The 18066-nt window shown below is 41.3% G+C and overlaps 1 protein-coding gene across 1 annotated transcript; it reads right to left on the minus strand.

Moving 5' to 3' along the window:
* Positions 1-13018: 13018 nt before the first annotated feature.
* LOC147618485 (uncharacterized) lies at positions 13019-15062 on the minus strand. Its single transcript, XM_086775172.1, has 7 exons — positions 14917-15062; positions 14336-14507; positions 14147-14218; positions 13830-13973; positions 13668-13739; positions 13510-13575; positions 13019-13406 (listed from the first exon to the last, which is right to left on the minus strand). Exons 1-7 carry the CDS (start codon positions 15056-15058, stop codon positions 13334-13336), a joined length of 741 nt encoding a protein of 246 aa, XP_086631298.1. The 5' UTR covers positions 15059-15062; the 3' UTR covers positions 13019-13333.
* Between the last annotated feature and the right edge of the window lie 3004 nt (positions 15063-18066).

Genomic DNA, 18066 nt, shown 5'->3' on the forward strand with positions numbered 1-18066 from the left:
ATGAAGATAGGCATGTTACATGCTTCCCCCCTTAAAGAAATCGAGATGTCCTCATCTCGTCTCATGAATTGGAGATAATCCTTTAGTTATTTTTTAGTTAAAAATGACGACCTTTAAACCTTGATAAATGCATGACCGAGTGTCCAATTGACAAATGGTCTGTACCCCAATGACCAGGGAACCATCCCGGACATTTTCGCTAAAAATAATTGGTCATCCCCCGGGTGGTCTGGCACGCAAATCGAGGCTAGCACACTAAATTTGGGGACCTCGTCCCAAAAAGGATTGTACACACTCACAAGGGTGCCCGGACAATGGCCGCGCAAGAGCCAAAAGTCGACCGTCCACTGTATGGTCCACACGCACTGCCACACGTGGACATCCATATGCTGCCTGCTCTGCTCACCAAAAGGGTACATATGCGTACCACTCCTTTGCCTATGCACCACCATCGTACCACTCCTTTGCCTATGCGTACCACTCCTTTGCCTATGCACCACCATCGTACCTTTCCTCAGACCCATGCAGACCACTGATCGGCACACTTTGAGAGTACACCATACTTTTCTCATGCCCACACTCGTACCCCCCCATAGCTAGATAAACCCCCAGGGTGCTCCATGGCCAACACGCATTCTTGCGTAGAGTATACCCTGCTTAAGGCCATACCGCCAGCCCGTACTGTCCTTCTGCGCCTCCGTACTGTACCTGAAGCCGCCCCTTGCAGCCTTCCTCCTGTTAGGCCCGCCAGATCTCCCAGCTCTTAGATAAGCCCACCCTTGTGAGGGAAGAGTGTCCTTAGCTCTTCTCCCCACCCCCCCTCTTCCCCCACCCTTGTGAGAGAAGAGTGTCCTTAGCTCTTCTCTCCACCCTCCCCCTCCCCCTCCCTCCCCGGCCCGGTGTCAAGGGACTTACAGCAGTAGCCCTCTCCACTCTTCTAAACATTTTTGCCATTTTCTTAAGCACATCTCACAAACCCCCCCATTTGCGTTGACTTTAGCAAGAGCTTTTCTATCTTAGAGAAGGTTTGTACGCTGTAGTTTTTGACCCATAGAGTGAGCAAAGGATCTCGGAATCGAGATCTAACTGAAGCATTACGACCGCAGTAGCAAGCACTTCAAGGCGACGTTTAAGATGGCCCCATCCTAAAAACGCCAAAATATTACCTCGGGAGGAGCACGCAAACAATGAAATTGGAGAAGATGCTCCTAAAGCGGCTCCAACTCTCCCATTGCAAGCTCCACAAGGAAATGGTGGCCAGGTTAGCTTGGTTATCTTTTGAAAAGAGTTTTTCTTTAATATTAATTTCAATAAATGAAGAAATAAGATGTGTATCTTTTTCTTTGAAAAAAAATGTATGAAGCTACTATTTGAAGTGATACTGTATTCAATGGTTTGTATTGAAATTGTTATCTTTAAGAGAAAGAGTGCAGGTTTTTCTTGGCTTCGATGCTAACTCCGTTCTGTGCTTGTGTAGCCAAGTGGCATCGTTAGCAAAGCTCGGGATTGGCCCAAGGTATCCCTCATACCATTGGGAGAATAAGGTTCGCCGATTGAGGCGAGAGATTGTGATGTTGTCTAGTTCTGAGGGCCCAAGCTAGTGCGATAAGCCCACCCTAGTGCGTAGACATCCCTCTAAGGGAGCGGGAGGATCGAGCACAGGAGCCTGAGAGGGCAATAGGCCGGCTTGAGTCCTCGCCAATGGCTGATGATAAGGTATATGGTCCCGTAGGGTTTTGCCCAGCATGTAGAGGCTAGAAGGCGGAATTCTAGATCATCGATGTAGTATAAAGGAAAAGAATAAGAGAGCCGGTTTGGCTTGTATGGATGATTCATGTATAAAGTTTTTTTTATAAATCTTGTCTTTCGCATTATTGTACTGTGGAAAAAGATTGTTTTAAAATGAACCTTGTGAAAAGGGCATTAATTAAGGAACATGTTTATTTATGTCAAACAGTGTAGTAGGATTAATTAGAAAATAAATTGACGCGTGAGTGGGGTGAAAAGTGGGAGGATGGAATGCCCCAACAGCACCATCCTACGGATGGGTGGACCCGATTAGTCGGGTAGCTTTCCAACACATTGAGTGAAAGCCCTATGCTAGATAAATAGGTTCTCGGACAATTCTATTCTAGAAGACTAGGCCAGCGGCGGCGGCTGTGCCTTGCACGGATGAGAAAAAAAGCGTTGTCTAAGAATCAAGACCAATAGTTGCCCAAATTATGATCAATTACCCTATGGGTGATTTGATTTTTAGAAGACCACACTCTCCCTACTACGGGATAGGACTAGGTCTTGCCTATGAATCATATCCTTGAATCTGTACATGGTCAAGGTATGATGAGTAGGAAATTTTCTCCAAGTTAAGACTTAGTGGACTATCTTAAGTGTTTCCCCTATTTTAGAAGGGGGGAAATCTTACAAATAGTATCAAAGCTGATCTTAGATCCTAGATTTGTTTTTCAAATGTTAACGGTCAAGGGATTAATACAAATGATTGTTTATTATATGAGGACGAATCAATCATCTCTACTGGTCATAGAAGGAAAATTTTCTCCAAGTTAAGACTTAGTGGACTATCTTAAGTGTTTCCCCTATTTTAGAAGGGGGGAAATCTTACAAATAGTATCAAAGCTGATCTTAGATCCTAGATTTGTTTTTCAAAGATTAACGGTCAAGGGATTAATACAAATGATTGTTTATCATATAAGGACGAATCAATCATCTCTACTGGTCATAGAAGGGATTTGAATATCCTCACATGTTAAGACAATAATCCTATGAAATTGAGCTTGTATCTTGGGGGGAAACACGCAAGATATTTGTACAATAAGTTTGAGAAATAGGATTCGGAAGGAAACCTTTTGAGAAAAAACATAGGGTGATCAAATTAAGAAACTAGTGAGAGACTAATGACTAGAAGGATAGACCAAAACTTTGTTTAGAGAAATTTTCAGGATATATCTCATTAATTTGCATATTATAAATTATTAAGATTATAACTCCATTAAGGTTTGATTAGTTAACATATGAATCCATTGGATGCTTTACACTAGGACTATCATCCAAGATCTTGAACCCATCTCAAACAAACATAGGTCTAACTTCGGATGTGTAATTCCTAGAGGATCATGCTCTTAGATGTGTTAATCCCAAGATACTAGATGTGTAATTTTCAGAAAACTAATCATCTCAGACGTGTTAATCGTGATAATCTTTGGATGTGTCAATCCGAAGGCACCAGATGTGTAATTCTCAAAAAATGAAGATCTCAGATGTATTAATCTTGAGTGCCTTCAGATCTGGTGCTATGATAAGTATTTGATAGTTTTGAGCTTTTCATGGATACAATGAAAGAAGCAAGTTCATCCTTGCTCGTCTAAAAATCATAAGAAATGCCGAATTAGTTGGAAGCACTATTGTTAATCCAACCATTGGAACCAGAATCAGTTATGGGATGCCATGAAAGCACACCTTCGTGAAAGGTTTTGTCCTCCAGGATTTCGAGAGGATAAAATGAATGAAGTTTTGGAGCTAAACCAAGAAGGGAAGACCCTGGAAGGATACCACCAAAATCTTGCTAAACTTCTTCGAGGATCTTCAAGAAAGGAGACAAAGTTTGTTAATCTATGACGGACATTGAGACGTACTATGTTTAAGTCATGTAATTAGTTTAACTATTCTGAGTCATGGGCCGGGCTTGTCGGCACCATATGGAAAGGATAAAGGGATTGGGTGATCGCCGATGAGAGGCGCACCTTGAATATCAATAGGATAAGGGTTAGGATCGACCAGCCATGTATGGGCGCCCATGTGTGAATGGCCAAGTCACCTATAAGAGTCAAATGTAACCCTTAAACCATTATTCTCATGTGTTGAATACAAGAGTGCTCTTGCCTTATCCTCTTGGTTTCCTTCTCCTGCGTGTGTGTGTGTGTGAGAGAGAGAGAGAGAGAGTGAGAGAGCGATCGAGCACTGTGTAGCGGCACGACAGCGGCGAAGGCGGCTCCTTCTTCACTGCGATGCGGGAATCCTTCACGGTGGTGGTTTTAGCGGTGAGTGACACACCTTTGCATTTTGTTTGAGCCTGCTTTCCTGGTTGTATGCTTGCAGCCATTCGTGGCTCGCATACGGTGTTCGGTAAGTCCCCAGCTACGACCTGTGCGGCAAAAGCGCACATTTTTGGCGTCGCTGCCAGGGAGATGCCCTGCACCAAGCTCCAGTTTGCAGCTCGGGCTACTGCGTGAAGTGAAATTTCCACTTTAGGAAAGGCGACTGTGTGTTTGTTGTTGAGGTGTTTCCGTGTTTTGAAATCTGTTTCTGCAATTTGTCTTCTGCAATTCTGTTTCTTTTGTTAATTTTCCACTCCGCGTGCGTTCTGTTCTCTGGTTTTCTACGTGTGAGGGAGGATTTATGAATCCCCAGACTTCTGCTGTGTGCGAACTGCGCCGCGACAAAGTCTGAACCCTAGAAAGAAACCCTAGAAAACTTATCCCAAATTTTTAAAAAAAAAAAAGAAAAAAGGAAAATTTAATTTTGAAAAAAAATATATAGAAATAGAAAAATTGATTTTTTTAAAAGAAAAAAACCAAACGTGTGAAGAGGAAAGATTTTTTATTTGGAGAAAAAAATTTTGAAAAGAAAAACCCCCAATTGACCCCGACCCCGGCCTCGATCTTTTGATATATATATATGGGAGCGTGAGCGCCTCCATAGCTTTCTTTCAAGCAAGAACTTATGGGAAGTTGAGCCCTATATGTAGCCCACTCCCTAAGGAGTGAAGTGAGCATGTGGGATAAAGCCTTCACCCTTTCCTCCACAAGCAAATAGGCCTTCACCCCTTCCCCCACAAGAAAATAGACTGTTTTGAGAACCACAGGAGCTTTGGATAGGCGAACACTGTGCTGTAAAGCACGCTAGGACTCTTTAAACGATACGCTCGTTTCGAGCTATCACATGCCCTAGTTCAGGTTCGACCATAAGTAAGGGGGTTAGAAACAGGTTAAAAACAATACAAAAAAAAGTAAAAACGAGGTGTGAAACACGTAAGAAACCACTTGTGTGGACTTCAAGGGTAGTTACCAACGCCCGTAGGGTACCCACGTCACATGCATCTATGCTCTGGTCGGGTGCTAGAGTCTGAGCCACTAGAAAGCGTTTCAGTTTACGCAGGCTCACACCATCCCTCCACGTTAGCATCTTGGCCTTCCATTGGAACCCAAGGAAGTGCAACCCAAGATCCACGAATAGCGGCTAGTGACTCGTCCTCTGACTCAGAAGCCCTGGAAGGGCACCCTACCAAGAACCCTGAGGAGACAAGCCAAAACATGCCAGTTTGGGCCCCACAACCCGGATCTAGCATGTTTAGTCATCTTATAGAGACCTTTAGTAGAGCTACACGCTCTGAACATGCGACAAGCGAAGTAAATGAAGGAGGGGTAGTGGATTCGCCATTCACATCTCATGTAGACCCTACCCTCCCAAAGAGTGTCCATGTGGATATTCTACCCACTTCGTTTAATGAAGCTTCCGAGGACGGAATCTACATCAGGAAGGGGGGCATGTTAACCTATGATGGACATTGAGACGTACTATGTTTTACGTCATGTAATTAGTTTAACTATTCTGAGTCATGGGCCAGGCTTGTCGGCACCATATGCAAAGGATAAAGGGATTGGGTGATCGCCGATGAGAGGCGCACCTTGAATATCAATAGGATACAGGTTAGGATCAGTCGGCCATGTATGGGTGCCCATGTGTGAACGGCCAAGTCACCTATAAGAGTCAAATGTAACCCTAAAACCATTATTCTCATGTGTTGAATACAAGAGTGCTCTTGCCTTATCCTCTTGGTTTCCTTCTCCTACGTGTGTGTGTGTGAGATAGAGAGAGGGAGTGAGGGAGCGATCGAGCACTGTGTAGCGGCATGACAACGGGCGAAGGTGGCTCCTTCTTCACTGCGATGTAGAAATCCTTCACGGCGGCGGTTTTAGCGGTGAGTGACACACCTTTGCATTCTATTTGAGCTTGATTTTCTGGTTGTATGCTTGCAACCATTCGTGGCTCGCATACGGTGTTCGGTAAGTCCCCAGCTACGACCTGTGCGGCAAAAGCACACAAAGTTCTTCTACGAGTGCGACCCAAATGAAGTTCTCTATCACTTGGGAAATATAGAAGCTCAACCCTAGGTATTGTGGTCCCTACACAGTTATCAAGTGTCTAGGTAAAAGTGCCTATAAACTCCAGCTCCCAACCCATATCAAAATCCACAATGTATTTCATTTAAATTTGTTAAAACCTTATGTACCCAATCTCGATCATATTCTTGATGATGAAAAAGTTGTAATCCCTACTCAAGGAGTCCTTGAATTACAGCTCAATAGGATCATAGATTCTAGAGAAAGGCAACTCCGAAATAGAACTCTTATAGAACATCTAGTACAGTGGAAAGACCCCCCTAGAAGAGGATGCAACTTGGGAAGATCAAGCTACACTCTTAAAGGATTATCTCCAGATCAACCCCAATTCATGACAAGATGAGGACATCTCGATTTCTTTAAGGGTGGGGAAGGATGTAACATGCCAGAGACTATGATAAAGTTTTTTTTTATATATGAAAAGTGTTGAGAAGAACATGAGTTCTTCCATGTTAATCAAGAAGACGTTCCCTAATTCAAGAGGTCCCCTAATTCAAAAGGAACGTCAAGCCCACCCTTGGCTATAAGGAGTCACGAGCTAGAGCAAAGTTAGGTCAAGAAATAGGGATAGCAAGGTTAAAGATAATAAAATTCAACAAGTATTTCTCTGATCCGACCATAAGAGTTGAGGCATCCAGGAAAATGCTCAAAGAGATGGAGGAATAGACCAAGGCAATCCAAAAGGATATTAAAGCTGCTCAAGATCGGCAAAAGCATGATGCTGACACCAAAAGGTCTGAATGGATCTTCAAGGAAGGAGACAAAGTTCTTCTACGAGTGCAACCCAAACCAAGTTCTCTATCACTTGGGAAATATAGAAGCTCAGCCCCCCTAGGTATTGTGGTCCCTACATAGTTATCAAGTGTCTAGGTAAATGTGCCTATAAACTCCAACTCCCAACCCATATCAAAATCCACAATGTATTTCATGTAAGTTTGTTAAAACCTGATGTACCCAGTCTCGATCATATTTTTTATGATGAAAAATTTGTAATCCCTACTCAAGGAGTTCTTGAATTACAGTCCAGTAGGATCATAGATTCTAGAGAAAGGCAACTTTGAAATAGAACTCTTGTAGAACATCTAGTACAGTGGGAAGATTACCCCTGAAGAGGATGCAACTTGGGAAGATGAAGCTACACTCTTAAAGGATCATCCCCAATTCATGAGACGAGATGAGGACTTCTCGATTTTTTTAAGGGGGAAGGATGTAACATGCCCATCTTCATTAATAAAAAAATATCCATGTAATAGATGAATTTATGAGTTTTTATGGTGTAAAAATCAGTGATTTTATTAAACAATCCATTTCTATTTAGAATCTTGAAATTTCGAGTGCAAATTTGGAATCTACGTGTGATTTTGTCCTAGTAAAGGATCTTACAGCATCCAAAACAAACATCGGATGAAGCTCATACGCGAATTTTAGTTATTTTTTAGTTAAAAAATGAGGACCTTTAAACCTTAATAAATGCACAACAGGGCATCTGATTCATGAACGGTCTGCACCCCAATGACCAGGAGAACATCCCGGACATTTACACCTAAAAACATTTTTTACCCCCCGGGCGGTCCGGCATGCAATTCGAGGCCGATGCCTAAAATTTGGGAACCCTGCCCCAAAAAGGACCTTACACTCACCACGGCACCCGTGCAATGGTTGCATAAGAACCAAAGGCCAATTGTCCACTGTATGGTCCACATGCACCACCACGTGGACATCCATGCTGCCTCTGACCAAAAGGGTACATGCGTACCACTCCTTTGCCTGCGCATCGCCACCATACCTTTCCTTAGGCCCATGCAAACCACTGATCGGCACACTTTGATGGTACACCGTCCTTTCAACTATACTTTGCTCAGCGCCCACACCCATTTCCCATAGCTATATAAACCCCCGGGGTGCTCCATGGCCAACAAGCATTCTTACATAGGGTATACCCTCCTTAAGGCCAGACTATCTTAAGTGTTTCCCCTATTTTGAAAGGGGGGAACCTTACATACATAAGCTTATGGTTGTGCCTAAATCTTCATGAAAAAGATTAAATCTTTTACATAATCTTATGGTTTTGCAAAAACTTTCGTGCATAAAGCAGTTATGTATAAAGCTTATACATGAGCTTATTGCTATGCATATAAAGCTTACACATAAGCTTATAGCTATGCATATAATGCTTATGCATTAGCCTATGGCTATGCATATAAAGTTTTGTGCATAATATTCATGTAAAAAGACTTTATGCATGCATATATGGAGCTCATAAAAAAAGAAAAATCATGAAAATAAAAAGAAAAAAAAAATAAAAAAGCATGTGTCTACTCTCTATTTCTTGAATGGTGTGGGTTTACGAGTAGAGAACTCTTGGTTGGTATATTTCTCTATATTTAAAAATAAGAAACCAAAAACATAAAGTTTAGAAAACCTTATTGTTAGAGTTTAATGAATTAAAACTCTTACTTATCTTCAACGTGAGTGGACTCTTTTTGGAGTCCATGGCGGTATTGTTTTCATCTTGCTAGGCATTACGGGAAGGGTAATCTTCTTAGAGGTCAATATTCATATGAAAAAGTGTTAAAGGTAGATTATACATGGAAACATAGAGATGATATTGTTTCTTTTACTGTTGAGAGTATGAAAAACATTAGACAGTTTCTAGTGAGCTAAAAGAATCTTCAAGTGGGTCTTTCTGGTCCTATGCGGCTCACTTATGCCTTGGAAAAATATGAAATTTTTTTTAGTGAGATTATGGCCATTATTAACTTCAACCATTGCAGTCTCTAATGTTGGTAGCTTAGAGGGAGCTTAGAGGTCACCCCCAAGAGGCTCCAAGCTCTCATGGAAAAGGATGGTAGTAGAGAGAAGTTAAAAGGACTTGTATGTCTACAAGCTCTTGAGGTGAGAGGACATGTCTTAAATACATGAATTCATCAAGCTTGGAGAATTGTTATTCTTTAGCCGACAGCAACAAGAAGCCTAACATCATCACTTCTATTCGTGATCTTGGAAAAGGTTCACTCCTCCCAACTCACCAAAATAAAATAAGGGATACAATTAAACAACACAAACTTGTGGTCTCAATGGTAGGATTTAAACTTGCCAATGGGAAAGATACATCAATCACCTATTGATAAACCATCTCGTCGAAGATCAATGGAGATTAGAGAACCTCACATAGTACATTTCAACAATCTTAATAAGAAAATGAAGGTAAATCCCCATTCCACAGTGGTTCCATAAGATATTTTGGTAGAATCTCAAGATCGTCCCAAAAAAATAGCTTCAAAATGGTAAAATTTCTGAATTATAACTATTATGTCATTGGTGGCTCACACTTTGCTCGAGCTAGAAGAGATTTATTAAAAGAAAATCCAAGCATTCTATATTATAGAATTGTAGACTGCAAAATCTATGCTACTCTTACAATTGAAGAGGCAAAACTTCTTGCATGGGATCATAATAATGATAATGACTACTATGCAAAGATGTCTCAGGTTAAGAAAATCAGGTTTTCTGTACAATAAGAATATATGGCACGACACCAAAGGTTGATGGCATAATAAGAAGTCAATGTCCTTTGGATGTTGATTTCTTATGGAGAAAGTGGAACTCTCATATGGACTCAAAAAATATGACCCTCTCCTTTGGGGGTTGCCAAATAGTCGTGCATACCGGATAACTGCCAAGCCGGAATGCCACTGGAATGTCAAAGCCAGCACACTTAAACACCAGTTAAATAGGTCATTACTTTTGTAAATCAGCCATGCTCAAAGCACGAGGGTATCTTTGTACCACTCTATGATTGCATGTGAACAGAATAAACGATGTAATTGGAACTCTGAAAGGCTAATTTTTAATTGCTAAAGGCTGTATATTTCTGTTTGTAAACCAAAGAAGATCGCTCTATATCATTTCTATACATACATCCTCTATTTGTCTATTTTGTATAATCCATCTTGTCTATTGTTTCCTCTAAATCGGTCAATTAAGTGTTCTGTATCTTTTGTTGCAATCCGGATCATAAGCACAAGTCAATCAGTCTAAAGTAATCGTTTTCATTGTGCAGTTTCTTGTAATCGATAAGGTGTTTTTGCATCTTGTGCATGTTCTGTATCAGACTAGTGTATTGTTGCTCACATAACCAGAGACACTTTGTAGGTTGATTGGGGTAGCGATCAACCTGACAACACTTTGGTGACCATGATACGGCTTGCTACTTGTCTTATTTGCTGTTTCACATGCTACTTGATTTCCTTAGTGTTCTAATTAATCCTTCATGTCAGCATGTGAAATGTGCTACTTGATGTGGGGCTTGAAGCTTGGGAACTCTAGTTCACGAGACTTGAAGAAGAGCTTACAGAAGCAGAACCAAAAGAACCAAAACATGAATCAGAAGAACAATCGGTAACCCCACCACTACCACTGTTCATACCACCATCCCCACCTTCTATATTATAACATGCCTCAGCGATCAGCTGTCACAGGTGAAGTATCCCAAGTTCTCTGGGAAATCCTCGGAGGATACAGATGCCCACATCCTTCTCTTTAAGAGTGCCTAGGGTGTGAACGTCCTCGGCCCAATGGAGCAGAACCTCAAAAAAACCACTTCCATCTAGAACATACAAAAAAAGGCCACTCTCTGGGTTGCTCAGTATGAGTATGCTCATTTCCCCACCTATGATGCCATCGGAGATGCCTTTCTTCAATGATTCAGAATGATAAGAAATCTGTGCATGTGCTTGATAAGCTTTGCGTCGGATGAACCAGAAAAGCCTCACGATGGAAGACTATGCTACTAAATTTTGGAAGCTTCTCCAAAGACTAGATGCAGCCAATTGGCCTGTGAAGGAGATCCTCAATTCCTATTTCATGAAGGGATTAAAGAAGTAGCTGAAAACGACACTAGTAGTTGGTGTCGATCTCTTCACCATGACTCTGGAGCAGCTGGTTGAATGGGCTCTGAGAGCAGAGCACATGCTGGTAGGATCTGTCAAGATCAAGGGCAAGACGAAGAGCAAGAAAAAGTCCAAAAGGTCTGCTTCCAACTCTTCGAAAGATGAGGAGGAGGAGGATGATTCTGATCACTCAACTACAAGTGAGGAATTAGAGGAACATCGCAAGGCATGGTCAAAGAGCAAGGAGGCATGAGAAAAAAACCAAGGAAGTGGCTGCAATCATGGCTCAATTGACTAGTGAAGGAGCGAATTCCCCTCCCAAAGTCCATGTTATGAGACTAACATGAAACAATATAAGGTAAGACCAGAAAAGATTATTCATATGTGGAAGGTTTGCATAAAAATAAGATTTAAAGATTTCAAATTGGAAATACCTAAAGAATGGTTAATAGGCATTAAGGTTAAAGTAAAAGAGATGTAGATGGTGCATAAGGGAAGCCCATAGGCCACAAAATTAGGCAGCCCCTTTCCATTTTGCTTTTTCTTAGAGTAAATGGAACCTCAAGTGGGAAGGATAAAAATGGGCAAAAGGGGAAAACCCAATGTCCTCTTTGTAGATGGAAGAGAATATTACAAAAAAAAATGAAATAGATATGCAAGATTCAGATCTTTATGAGTATGAAGATATAGAAATGAAGGAAATGAAAGAAAAAATCTCTAATATAGAGAATAAACTTGAGAAAATGATGGGTCTTCCTAGCTCTTTGATGAGAGGGAAAGGATTGGGAGTAAAAGAAATATCTAAAAATAGCATTGATGAGGGAAGAGAAAAAACGCTAGAAAAAGGATTGAATAAAACCATAGTTGAAGAGGGTCTGAAAACTAGAGACCAGGGTATGGTATTCAAAGATTTAAAGGCACCCACTTTAATAGATTTAAAAGCAAACGGGCTGCCACAATCAATAGATCTGCGTTCAAGCTCTCTCATCTCTTCCACAAAACGCCGCCCTTTCTCCAAATTTGTAAATGTTGCGCTGCCATTATCTATTCCTGTGAAGACATGTCCATACAGCCTATCATTTCAAGGGAGGTAATTCTAGCTACATTGTTGCTGAGCAGAGGCAAGAATCACCTGCTAGACTTGAAGATACAGCCCTCATTTAGCTCCATGATGTACTTGCATTTTCATCTGTTCTGCGTTTTTTTTTTCATCAATGCTGAATGATCACATTTCTCTGACAAGCTAAGATCTCTTCTTAGTTCATTGTAAATTTTTTTTAAAAGTTTTCCCCCTTCCTCATTCTAATCCTCATGTAAGTATTAAAACTTCCTCGATTGATAGAAAAATTATCGGGGAAGAATTTTTGCTTACATATGATTGGGAGCTTGAGACCTAGGAACATTTAAATAACTTACAAAGCACATCTCCCACATCAATGGCCGCCGTGAAAAGTTGAAATTTTTGGCTCACTTTTGTTTTTTTCCCGTTGTGATTCATGACTTGCTCGAGTCATGAGAGTGTGTGGCCCAACGTGTACATGATGTCGAGAGGATGGATACTATGGAAGAAACGTTATTGAAGCATCCCACATAACACTTCGACTCCAACATTTATGATTCATTTTAGTGGACTCTATAGAGAGATTATGAGTTTCTACCACACCTTTGTGGGGAGAGAGAAGTAGATTAGAAACGTTATTGAAGCATCCCACATAACAGTTCGACTCCAACATTTATGAGTAGCTTTTGTGGGGAGAGAGAAGAAGTAGATTAGAAACGTTATTGAAGCATCCCACATAACACTTCGACTCCAACATTTATGATTCATTTTAGTGGACCCTAGAGAGAGATTTATGATTCATTGTAGTGGACTCTATAGAGAGATTATGAGTTTCTACCACACCTTTGTGAATTGTGAAGTTATATGACATCGTCACGTATCAAAATACCAATGTTGTTGGAACCCCCTTATGGTACAGGTGGGTGAGGGTGTGCATGAAATTCCTTATGCCCATAGGCTAGACTTGGGATCCTCTCTTGAGGATCATTATTGTAGTTTAAAATGAGGGATGCTAAGAATGAGTTAACATGAACACCAAAGTTGGGAGTCATTTGATATAAGCCCAAAAGGGGGGGAAAAGAAAAAGCTACATCCCATATAAGTGTAGTGATGAGCACTCCAAAATTAAGAGGAGGTCGCCAGCAAGCTAAATTGGCGACTACTTAGCGAAGCAGTACTCTAGTCTAGCGTGCTGCTGAAGGACTAGGGCATGGTATGCCGAGGGGTTTTCCACAGAGCCCTGGATTCCCTGCAAAACTGCAACAGAACACCCATATCCATCCGATGGTCATGAGCAGGCTTATCGATATTGGAAGGGAACATTGTCATAAAAAGTGAGGATGCTAGGGAGGATTCTCACCTAGCTGCGGGGAAGCGGTCGAGGCCATCCGGAATGGGGCCTGTCAATTGGTTAAGCCCGAGCTGCCTGGGAAATTAAAGCAAGCCAATGCGCATGAAGCAAGCAGGACAAGAAGTCGGAAATTACAGGACAGATCACGCGGGTGTATCCATACTTACAGGTTACGTAACTGCGAAAGGTTGGAGAGGGTATTCGGAATCCTTCCCGTGAGCTTGTTGCCGTGCAGAAAACTGGCGGCGGCCAAACACCAGACATGCTTGAAGCGTCAGTATTGTTACATTTGGGTTTTAGCACACACGAAAGGGTATTATAAGACTTACAGGGCGGTGATCGCCGAGAGGTTTCCGAGCTCTGCTGGTATGGTGCCGGAGAGCTGGTTAAATTGGAGAGAAACGCCCAGCATGCTGCTCAGACTGCCGAGCTCCATGGGAATGGGCCCTGTGAGAGAGTTTTGTGCAAAGTCCCTGTATGCATGCGGCGATGATCAGGAGGCGAGCGAGCGTGCGTTAATGCAATAGATAAAAATGAGAGTGTAACAGCTAACGGATATATATCACCCGGCCGTTTAAGCATATATTCAGCTGGCCTAATAACCAAGGACCATGCTGTAATTGTGAACAATATGCAGGAAACGTACAGATATTGCAAGCGGGTGAGCTGGGCGAGCTCTGGGACAAGAGGCCCAGAGAGCGCGTAGCCAGGGAGCATCCTGCAAAAAAAAAAAGGCCCCCCCCAGAAAGAAAAGATCACATATTTGATTGAATGTGAGAGAGAGAGAGAGAGAGAGAGAGAGAGAGAGAGAGAGAGAGTGCTTCATGATGCGTACAAGGACGTGACTCTGTAGTCCCCATCGCATTCCACGCCGCTCCAGACCCCGCACGCATTCGGCATATCGTCGAGAGTCCAGCTGTCCAGCACGTGCTGGGGATCCTGGAGGCCCTGCTTGAACTTCATCAGGCTGTTCATTTCGATTTCCTGGGCATTTGGCCAGGCAAAACCTGCAATATTTTACCATCATCCTATTATATATATATCAATGATGCTCATGATGATCAACAGGCGAGCATCAGACCGCAGTAGTCCAGGTAGTAGTAGTACAAGCGTGCACTACTAAAAAAAGATTATTAATCGCCCTAATCGCAGCAGCAGCAGCTGCAGCTGTAGTTATAATAACGCAGTACAGACAATAACAAAGATTATTAATCGCCCTAATCGCAGCAGTACAGACAATAACAAAGATTATTCATCGCCCTAATCGCAGCAGAAGATCTATCTATATATCTAGATCTTCTTCACCCTACTGTACTGGCATATCAACAAGCTATTAGATGATATTCTAAATAACGCAGAGAGCACGACAATGAAAAGGACGTCTAGCTTCTTAGCACGTAATATATTATTACGTACTTGGAGAAGCGCCGCTGCTGAGGAGGAGGAGCAGCGACACAAGCAGCATCTGCTGCGTGCAGCTTCTTAGGTGTGCCATGATCGTGTCGTGTAGATGAGATGAGCTTATAGTGAGACGACGGCCTACAAATGGAACGCACATTGCGCCCATTAATTTATAGAGCGCTAAGATATTAGTAGTCGGCTGAGACGCCCGCGGTTCGAGTCGACGTTGCTTTGCTTCTATAATAAACAAACCGGGCTCACGGAAAGAGGGCCACCCAACCCTCGTAGGGTATGGTCCTCTCTTTTTCTTGATTTGGCATGTTCCAACTAGGATGCCCTCATTTTCATATGTGTAGGTAGCTCCCCTATTATGCACTAGATTGGATTACATGGTGGTTGATTGATTTTGCGAGTGGGCAATACCACATGTGAAATGTATAAATATTAAATGCACAAGGATTGCCACTCATTTAGCTTTGATTCTCTTCTAGCCAACTCGCATAATCTCAATGTTCCCACACATGTGCCCAGTGCACATAGAGTCTTATTGGAGCTCCTTGTGTCAGTCTTCCATTGGCATGCCATATGAGCTTACTTGGCAAAGGCGGTCGTCCACTAGTGAGAGTGCCCCAACATAGTGTTCTAGTTACTTTTTGCTAAGAATTTGCTCGTTTTAGTAATGTCGGGAAGCCCCCATTGTGAACCAGTGATTTTTTTATGATGCGAGCGATTGAGTGATACATGTCCAGAGCTCATTTGTAAAGTGGGAGAGAATCAATGTGAAATTTGGGTTTTTTGCATCCAAGTCTTTATATATTAAGATCTACACACATAGTCTCACTATAATAAAATGGAGAAATACCATGGTTTTTGGTGATACACTCTTTACTTAGTTCTGTTTTGCCCTTGAGTATTAACCTTGATACTATTCCCTCAAAATAAACCTCGATATTGTTTCCTTAGTATTTTCTCGATATTATTTTTCTCAGATAAGAGCACCGACAGTTTGACTAGCTTCGACTAGGGCTTATAAACCCTCGCTGGTTTCTTTGATTAGGGCTTACAAACCCTTGCTAATTTCTTGGGTGATCATGATTGATGAAAACATCGATAATTTCTTTAAAATGGCTTTGTGAACCTCTTTACTTCTACTATACATACACAAGACATTTTTTATTTCTAACAGAATTATATGCACAAAATACAGCATCACATGCATGAAAGTTTTAACAGCCATGTTGCATTCTGTGATGGAATTTTAAAGGAAATATCTTAAAATATATATTGAGACGTTATTGAGTTTAATTTTTTTGTATATTATGTGAGTTAAAAAGCTCAAAGGCATAGACAATTCTACAGCTTGGTAGAGCATGCATGTTAGTTTAGCGGCCATTTTGAACCATTTTAATGTGAATTTATTTTAGAGAATTCAGAAAGTACTAGGTAGGATATAGTCTGTAAAAATTTGATGTTGACTTTATGCAAAACATATTCTGAGTAGATGTGTACCCTTCTTGATGTAGGTCTCGCCAAGTTAGGCATTTGTGAGAGCTTATGAGCATATACAAGCGCATTGACATAGAACACTTATGTATGGATATTTTTTACATGCACATGCTGCACACCCTCAACCTTCTCGCCAACCCTCGTGGATTTCATTGTAAGATATGGTCCTTTGTTTTTCTTGATTTGGCATGCCCCAACTAAGATGTCCTCATTTTCATCATATGTGTAGGTAGCTCCCCTATTATGCACTAGAAATTGGATTACATGGTGGTTGATTGATTTTGCGAGTCCGCAATACGACATGTGAAATGTATAATATTAAATGCACAAGTATTGTAACTAATTTAGCGTTGATTCTCTTCTTGCCAACTTGTAGAATCTCAATGTTCTCACACATGTGCCCAGTGCACATAGACTCTTCTTGGAGCTCCTTGCATGGGTCTTCCATTGGCATGGCACATGAGCTCACTTGGTAAAGGTGGTCATCCATTAGCTCGAGTGGCCCAACATAGTGTTATAGTTGGTTTTTGTTAATTTGCTCATTAGTAATGTAGGAAAGCCTTGTAGCACCCGTCATGCACAATTGTCGAGTGCATTAGTGTGGGCACTCATACACCTCTAGATAAAGAGTTAATATATGGGTTCTCTATTATATAGCTCTTTTTGTCTATGATTCGGTAAGAGGAAATGTGTAGTCCAGTAAAACAAGCCCCATGTGATTTTTAATTATTTAATCAAAGCTTCTATATGAATTCTAGAGTCTTTGCAATATCATAGGGAATAAGTGCTTAAGCGAAGTCCAAGGTTGAATAGCATTCAAATATTTGTTCGAATACTTAATGCTTGGACCTCAAAAATGCATTAATCTTGCATGATGATTGCAAGTTAATGTTGGAAATTCGATTGAGTAGTGGAGCATATTCACTCAAATTAATTAATTAACTACAAATAATGTACTAGACTCCTCATGCAATCCATGCACCAATAATCAACTTGGATATCAAGAGTGCATTAATCTTGCATGAGGATTGCAAGTTAGTGCTAGAATTTAATTGAGTAGTGGAGCATATTCATTAGGATAAATTAGTTAATTCCAAATAATGTACTAGACTCCTTATGCAATCCAATATGTAGGAATTGGTGGAGCTCGTACTTCTTGAGCACCCATGAGCTTCTTGCTCTCACTTATACTCACACTCGTACTAGATAAATAGGTTCTTGGACAATTCTATTCTAGAAGACTAGGCCAGTGGTGGCTATGCCTTGCACAGATGAGAAAAAAAGTGATCTCTAGGAATCAAGACCAATAGTTGCCCAAATTATGATCAATTACCCTATGGGTGTTTTGATTTTTAGAAGACCACACTCCCCCTACGCGATAGGACTAGGTCTTGCCTATGAATCATATCCTTGAATCTCCGCATGGTCAAGGTGTCGATGAGTAGGATATTTTCTCAAGTTAAGACTTAGTGGACTATCTTAAGTGTTTCCCCTATTTTGGAAGGGGGGGACCTTACAAATGGTATCAGAGCCGATCTTATATCCTAGATTTGTTTTTCAAAGGTTAATTGTCAAAGGATTAAAACAAGTGATTGTTTATCATATGAGGATGAATCAATCATCTCTACTGGTCATAGAAGTGATTTGAATATCCTTACA

This window comes from Cibotium barometz, chromosome 35, assembly GCF_041138505.1.
Source record: "Cibotium barometz isolate CiBa-2024 chromosome 35, ASM4113850v1, whole genome shotgun sequence".
Classification (NCBI taxonomy): domain Eukaryota; kingdom Viridiplantae; phylum Streptophyta; class Polypodiopsida; order Cyatheales; family Cibotiaceae; genus Cibotium; species Cibotium barometz.